Below are 8,009 nucleotides of genomic sequence, written 5' to 3' on the forward strand. Positions count from 1 at the left end.
GTGGGGTTGTGTTAACCGCACGTGGAGAAATAATAGGAAAATGAAAAATAATAATAAGGCAGAATGCTAAACTGAAAGCATATTTTAATATAGATTTCTAACCGGCTTTCATTGCATGGAAAATTTTCAAGAAGAGGGAGAATGAAAATGTTTTTTTACAAAATGTAAAAAATGAAAAAAATAATATATAAAAAAATAAATATACCAATACATTATATTGTCTTTGAGCTTTTAAAGTTCAATGGTAATCTATTTAGATAATGGTTGGAAAAATAAGGATGCATGAAAATTGAGAGTTGTGTTAGGTTTAAAAAAAAGAGAAAAAGGGTTAAAAGTTTATGTGTTAAGTTTATGTGGTGCAACATAAGCAGTATTAATTTAAAATCACGGTGCTCCAAAAGACTGAAACAAGTAAAAGAGTAAAATAGTATCATACTTAAAGCAGATATAACACTGATAACCAAATTAACTGCGTATTCGTCCTGGGATGATAACTCTTATACACGTACAGTGATAGATGACACCAAAAATACATCAGTAGCAGATAAATATCGTCTACCAGCGGTTGTGGTATTGTAAGATACACATTTCTGTCTTTTTGCGCTTCGTCAGTAGCAAGTGCCCACTGGTAACGGCATGCTAAAACAAAATTCGCTGTCACTAGTATAAGAAAACAGTGACTGAAAAATCACTGATATTACTAGCGAACGCTTGCTACTGACGAAACCCCAAAGAGATAGAAATGCGTATCTAGCAAGACCACGACCTTTACAGTGTAATTTTCGTGCGCTATTGGTATATTTTTGTGTTATTTAACATTGTACCTCTGTAAGAGATTCTCTCTCAGGATGAATGCTGCAGTTAATTAGGCTTTTCGAGATGTATCTGCATTAAGTATAATATGTATTGCAATATATATTTATATTTATTTTCCAGGTAAATGTAGAAGTGTACATCAACGACATACTGAAGGAGGCTGGTGTTCCATACCGTATCGCCAAAACTGACTCTGTGTACGTCATAGACACAAACTATGTAAAACAATTGTTAGCGTTGTTTAGCAGATATCCCTCGTGAGTAGTGGAAGTCACTTCCACTTTTTGCTTCTGCTGTATCTAGTTATCCTTTCTATCAATGAATAAAGCCAGAAAAATTTTGCTTTGGTTGGGGCTATTTATTTGTTGACTCCAAAAAGATGAAAGGTAAAGTCGACCTCGGCTTAATTTGAACTCAGGAACGTAAAATAGTAATCAATGTAGCATGAGAACTATGCGAAGTAACATGAGAACTATGTTAGACTATACACTAAAATTAATTCTCTCTTTCTACATTAAAAAAACCCGCTCAAAACAGAAACTTCACAGAGTATGCGCTCTTCAGAATGTTAATCAGTGTATCAATGGCGTTACCTATGAAATATCGAAATGTTGTTGAAGCTTATGAAAATGTGAGTAAAGAAAAACAATCAATTTCCGATTTATAATCGATATTTTTGCTTTATTTGACTTCTCGTTTCTTCCTTCCTTCCTTCCTTTTTCTTTCCTCTTCATTTTCCTTTCTGTTTTCTTTTTTTTCTCTCCGTTTTCGTTTTTCTTTTTCTCTGTTTGTTTTCTGCTTATTTTTCCCTTTTTTATTATTATTTCTTTCTCTTTCCGTTTATTTTTACTTTCGTTTTGAATTTTTTCATGTCTGTAAACGATTGCTTTTTTTAAATTACCTATTACAGGCTCACATAGAAGGGACAATACAATATATGATCTGGGGGTCATATTACAACAGATGGTATAAAAATTTATAACGACAAAATGAAAAAATCGAATGGGACACAAAAGACAATAACATACAATGAAAGACAATATAGGGTTTAAAAGACAGGTATGCTCCCACCCAAAGGGCCCTGTCTTCTCAACTGACACCTTTGGTAATCACTATGACGTACTCACACAGGGCCTTTCACTCCCAGCATACGTGCTACACACATCCATCTTTTTTTGAACATACACTCTAGACACCTCCTTTCCAGCCCCACCTTCCTTTTCAGGTGAAAAGTGAAAACATTCACCAAAGCGAGGCCGGAGACAAAGCTGTCTGTCACAGTACCTTTCATTCTCGACTTCCATATCACCTCTCTCGCAATTGCTGCTACAACGAGAAAACAATTCTTACCTCCTTCCGTAAGGAAATCCGGTGGATTAATTTTTAGATTTGATTCAGGCGATAACTGTACTCATCTCTCATCTGACAACAGGTGTTCTGCATAAACCCACTCTTCTGAAATTCCTGGACACTGAACAATAGCGTGCCGGACGGTTTCCACGTCCCGCCCGCATCTTGGACAGGCCGACGGCCCAGGGTGGCCGTGTCTGGTGAGCTTATCCCGAACGGGTAGGGCTCCTAGGTAACACTGCCAGGCCAAAGACTTTTGGAAGTTATCCAGTGTCTACGGCCCGAATGTTCTTCGGAACAAGCTGTCTAACTGATTGTCATCAAGACCCAGGGTCCTTCTCAGGGTCCTTCCCAGGACATCATCATTTCCAGTCTCTACCAACCTACTACAGTAAGCCGCGGTGGTACCGAAACCGCTGGCGTTGCCCGAGTTGCAGAACAGGAGCACTCCGTACGCCAGGTACCCAACCTCGATCTTCGACGAAACCAGTTTTCTCTACCACCAAAACTAGCAAAACTGGGGAACATCCATTTAGCGAACGGAGACCACACCCGTTCACCATCCAGGTAGAGCCAGAAATGTCTCAACCTCAGCGCATGCTTGCGCATCAACAGCCAAGGCATCCCTAACCCACCCTTTAACGGCTTTTGACAGCAAATAGAACGTCTTACAAGTGGAGTAGAGTTCTTCCGCAAAACGCGAAAGATTTGCCTCTCCAACTTGCTCGACCACTGCTGGACAAGGAACGACGGTTAGGCGGTAAACGATGACCGATGCGATAAACACACTAGCCACCTCCGCCCTCCCTTTCAATTATAGCCACCGCCAAGACCAGGTCTTGACTATGTGGGTTACCTTGTCCGATACCTCGGACCAGTTCTTTTCTATTTGGAGATCTGGGCCAAACCAGATTCCTAGCAACTTAACCTCCGTCCAGCGTCCCACGACGCTATTCGAAGGCATCGACTTGCCCCTCCAGGTGCCGAGTTGCAAGCTGACTGATTTTTCCCGATTAATTTTTGCTCCTGCCACCGTCTCGTAAACCTTGATGGTTTCGCCTACTTTCTGTAGGTGTTCCATCCTGGTCACGATGATAGTGATGTTGTCCGCGTACGCTGTAACCAATTCTCCACCTCCCGGATTCGTCGTGATGCCATTCAGCTTTCACAGCAATGGCTCGAGGGCCACTACGTATAAAAGCGGAGAGAGTGGACACCCTTGACGAACCGACCGTTTGATGCAGAACGGCTTTGATACTGCATGATTAATTCAAAATAATACGACTAAGTGTTCATACTTTGACAGAGTATAAACAATTTAACCGTTATCACTTTTGTGACTATGTAGATTTTATGGGGTGGCAATCCACAAGAAATTTTCCCCATGACAAAACACAGTGGATGGCCTTCTTACGGTCTCGACCGTTCCTCAAGCATATTTGGACTGGTAATAATCTATTTATGTAGACTTTATATCCTCTTCATCTTGGAAATTTGTAACTTGGTTATAGTATGAAAAATTATCTGTAGTTTTAGGAAATAAAGAAAACGTTATTTGTAATTCTAGGCGCTTCAATCACAAAGTTATTCAGTGAGTCGGGATATTCAATGTGCTAAGATAACCAACGAGTTGTTGCCCAATCATGTTGGTCGATTATACGTGGACAAATACTTCAAAGATTCTACGAAACAAAAGGTAAAAAAAAATTCTGTGTGTGTATGTTTGTATGTATTTGTGTGTATGTGTGTGTGTGTGTTTATACATGTGTGCGTAAGAGATGTATATCTCGTCATTACAGAAGTCCGTCCGTCCATCCATCCATCCATCCATCCATCCAATTTCTCTTCTAACTATTCCTGCTCGGGTCCTGACAGTACTCTTTTCAGGTATCTCCTATGTATTGTCCTAACAGAAGCAACCCTCATTAAACTTTCCGGTTGGATCTCCAAGCGTGACCAACTGAGACTCTGGATATTTTCCCAACCATCTCATTTTTGGCCTGCCTCTTAAGTCTCGCTCGGTTGGCTCTGCTTGAAGAATCCATCTTAAGTTCTTTCCTGCGAATATTGTAATCACATATACTTACTCGCAGAGCTGTATTTGAGATTTAAAGGAACAGAATTAACATAAGAAATATAAAAGAGAAAAATATATCCTAAATGAGTTATGTTTTCTTCCCTCTCAAAAATCTATTTCATCTCTCAATTTGTCTTCAATACCCTTAACAGTCCATAACAGCCCATATGCTAATCAAACAACTACTTTATGTCCCTTAAAACCTATAAGTATATTTTTTAAATGCATTATAGTATTTTAGCAAGATTTCATTAGATAATATCTGCCCACACGACATCGGTGTCCTAATAAATAATTGTTTAAGTTATTATTTGAATATTTGAAAATACGGTCCTTATCTTACTTATTTCGTTGCTCACCACCAGAAAGTAAACATCCAGCCATAATGTGGGGTTATTTTACATCTAACATCGCTAGAACGATGATGATCTGAACCTAATAGTCGGATTGAAACATATGTAGGATTCTTTTATGCTTATTTCTTTTGTTGATTCTGTTCCTTTAAATCTCAAATCTTATATGTATTACATTTTTCATCATATTACACAAAAAACTTTCCATCCATTAGGATGCAAATGATGTAAAATTTGTTTCACCGAGACTCATTTAATTAATCTAACTAAATAATCTCTCAGGCGAAACAAAGTTTTAGTTAAAGTAAAGTTTAAAACAAATTTCACTCTACTTTCACTTCTGAGTCTCCCCTTAAGTCATTGCTTTGTTATCATTCTCAAATTTCCTTTAAGATGATAGCCTCATGACATAAATATTATAATATATCTATTTTATACACACTACAGCGTAAACCAGAAAACCTGAACCTTACTGCAGTTTAAATAGGTATAACTCTGGTTGCGGTAAAAATAAGATAAATGGTTATATGATGCCTTATCTAAAAAAAAAAAACACACACAAAAAGATGAACCATAAGTATGATAGTGTCGTCTAGCAAAGCAGAGTAAAATTGATAGTTATACGATACCTTATCTAAAAAGAACAAAAGGTGAACACAATAGTGACGTTTGGCAAAGTAGAGTAAAGTTGAATATAGGACAGAATGTTTAACTAAAAGAGAAACAGTCATAACTTTAACCAGACTTTGAAAATAAGCTCACAAGCAGACCAGTAAACAAACCTGTCTGGACAGAGATAGGATTACTAACCAAAATAAATTACGAAGGCTACTAAACATCAACAGTGGACAAATAGTAGCACCATCATCAACTGGTTCAATGGTATAAGGAATGGCTGGCACTCTGTCGCTTACGACGTCGAGGGTATCCAGTTGATCCGATCAACGGAACAGCCTGCTCGTGAAATTAACGTGCAAGTGGCTGAGCACTCCACAGACACGTGTATCCTTAACGTAGTTCTCGGGGATATTCAGTGTGACACAGTGTGACAAGGCTGACCCTTTGAATTACAGGCACAACAGAAACAGGAAGTAAGAGTGAGAGAAAGTTGTGGTGAAAGAGTACAGCAGGGTTCGCCACCATCCCCTGCCGGAGCCTTGTGGAGCTTTTAGGTGTTTTCGCTCAATAAACACTCACAACGCCCGGTCTGGGAATCGAAACCGCGATCCTATGACCGCGAGTCCGCTGCCCTAACCACTGGGCCATTGCGCCTCCGCGGTATAAGGACTATATTTAACTCAAAGTTCGCACAATTAGACATTGTGTATTGTGGACTTCTAAGCCTCGGTATCAAAAGGTTTGCTGGTCAAACCAATTGAGTTCACCAAGCAATACGTTTGATGAAAACAGATAATAAGATAACCAAACAAGCACTTAAAACCCTACTGTTTGAGAAAGAGTCAGCGTCGGCAAAAAATCTGAACCGGAAGATAACTTAAAGTGTTGATAAGATAACTTAAAGTGTTGATAAGATAACTTAAAGTGTTGAAACTAAGATAGTGTTGATATATGCGAACTAATAGGTCTCAAAATGCAAGATACACCAAAGCCAAACTATAATATAGGTTTATATTTAGACTAACCCAGGCTGTGTCTGCTCCGATAATGAGCTCTGACTTGGTCAACGAATCCACTGCGACGGTCAACAATCGACAGCAAGAGGAGCTGCTACGGATCATACTATCCCAAAGTGTGTATGGATGTGACCGGGAATCACATATAAACTTATATTCCCGTTAAAATTCCGAACATGAACTCTATGCCTCACCAACAACTGATGACTTCGGCAACAGCTTGTGCGCTGCCCTAGTGGTGCATTTATCAAATTTGCAAGATGGATTTTTGGTCCACAGGTAGAAACATTACTTTGCCTGCTGGAACGTTAGGGCCGATCGTCGAATGTGGTAAGCATTTGTGAAGGATGTGGGGAACTCGTTGGCCGGAGGCGGCTCAACTCACCCCCACCCCGGTGAATGCCGCCACAATTAAAAATTTATACTTAGGTGATGAATTAGAAATACCATGCGGAGTGGTGGTCATATTCTAGATAAATATAGGAAAACCCCCTAACCTTTATTTAACAGCACAGGTCTTAAAATTATAGTAGCTACTAAACAAACAAACTGTGCTCAAGGACAACATACTGCTCGGTCTCGGGATCGAGACCGTGATCTTGCGATCATGAGTACAACACCCTGATTAACGATCTTCACTGAAGATATGTATAAGTAAGCATATATAGGATCCACGTACACATACCATCGTCTATCTATCTATCTATCTATCTATCTATCTATCTATCTATCTATCTATCTATCTATCCATTCATCCGTCCGTCTGTCCGTCCGTCCGTCCATCTCTCCGTCCGTCCGTCTCTCCGTCCGTCCGTCCGTCTGTCCGTATGTATATGTGTGCGTGTGTGTGTATGTGTTTCTGTGTGAGTGTGAGTGGCTATGCCAATAAATCGGTGCATTGAACAGAAATACCTAGTGTCACCTTTGTGTCCGCTTAACGTCTCTTTACGCAGAGGCGAGCTTGTATTAAACTAATTCTTAACTAGAGATCGATGTAATACACATCAGAGAGAGAGAGAGAGAGAGAGGGGGAGAGAGAGAGAGAGAGAGAGAGAGAGAGAGAGAGAGAGAGAGAGAGAGAGAGAGAGAGAGAGAGAGAGAGAAAGAAAGATATATATAAAAAGAGGGAGAGAGAGAAAGAAAAAAACAAACAAAAGCAAACAACTCCGTTGTCGAAAGTCTGAAACTAATAAAATGTTTCGAATTTGTTTTCTAGGTTACGAAATTAGTGGAAAACATACGTCAGTCCATGTTGCAGATATTCAGTAGTTCTGATTGGATGGATGGAACCACAAAAGATGCTGCTAAAAAGAAGGTTAGACAAGTTGTTTTAAAAACTTTTCAAAACTTTTCAAAATCGTTCTTCGTCTTCATATTATAATCATTTTTAAGGCAGCGAGCTGGCAGAATTGTTAGCACGCCGGGCGAAATGCTTAGCAGTATTTCGTCTGCCGTTATGTTCTGAGTTCAAATTCCACCGAGGTTGACTTTGCCTTTCATCCTTTCGGAGTCGATAAATTCAGTACCAGTTACGCACTGGGGTCGATGTAATTGACTTAATCCCTTTGTCTATCCTTGTCTGTCCCTTCTATGTTTAGCCCTTTGTGGGTAATAAAGAAATGAGAATCGTTAGCGTGCTGGACTAAATGCTTAGCGGCCGTCTGTTGGTCCTGAGTTCAAATTCTGGCAAGGCCAATTTTGCCTTTCATCCTTTCGGAATCGATAAATTAGGTACCAGTTGCACATCGTATATATATATATATATATATATATATATAT

The 8,009-nt window shown here is 39.4% G+C and overlaps 1 protein-coding gene across 1 annotated transcript in view; it reads left to right on the forward strand.

The window, feature by feature from the left end:
• The window catches only part of LOC106870816 (neprilysin-1), a 39,284-nt gene that overhangs the window by 12,098 nt on the left and 19,177 nt on the right, over positions 1–8,009 (forward strand). The window contains exons 5-8 of the mRNA XM_014917041.1: positions 937–1,073; positions 1,354–1,447; positions 3,734–3,862; positions 7,447–7,545. Of these exons, the coding sequence (XP_014772527.1) occupies positions 937–1,073; positions 1,354–1,447; positions 3,734–3,862; positions 7,447–7,545 (459 nt within the window). The remainder of the gene's footprint in view (positions 1–936; positions 1,074–1,353; positions 1,448–3,733; positions 3,863–7,446; positions 7,546–8,009) is intronic.

The sequence above is a fragment of the Octopus bimaculoides genome, chromosome 12 (assembly GCF_001194135.2).
Source record: "Octopus bimaculoides isolate UCB-OBI-ISO-001 chromosome 12, ASM119413v2, whole genome shotgun sequence".
NCBI classification, from domain to species: domain Eukaryota; kingdom Metazoa; phylum Mollusca; class Cephalopoda; order Octopoda; family Octopodidae; genus Octopus; species Octopus bimaculoides.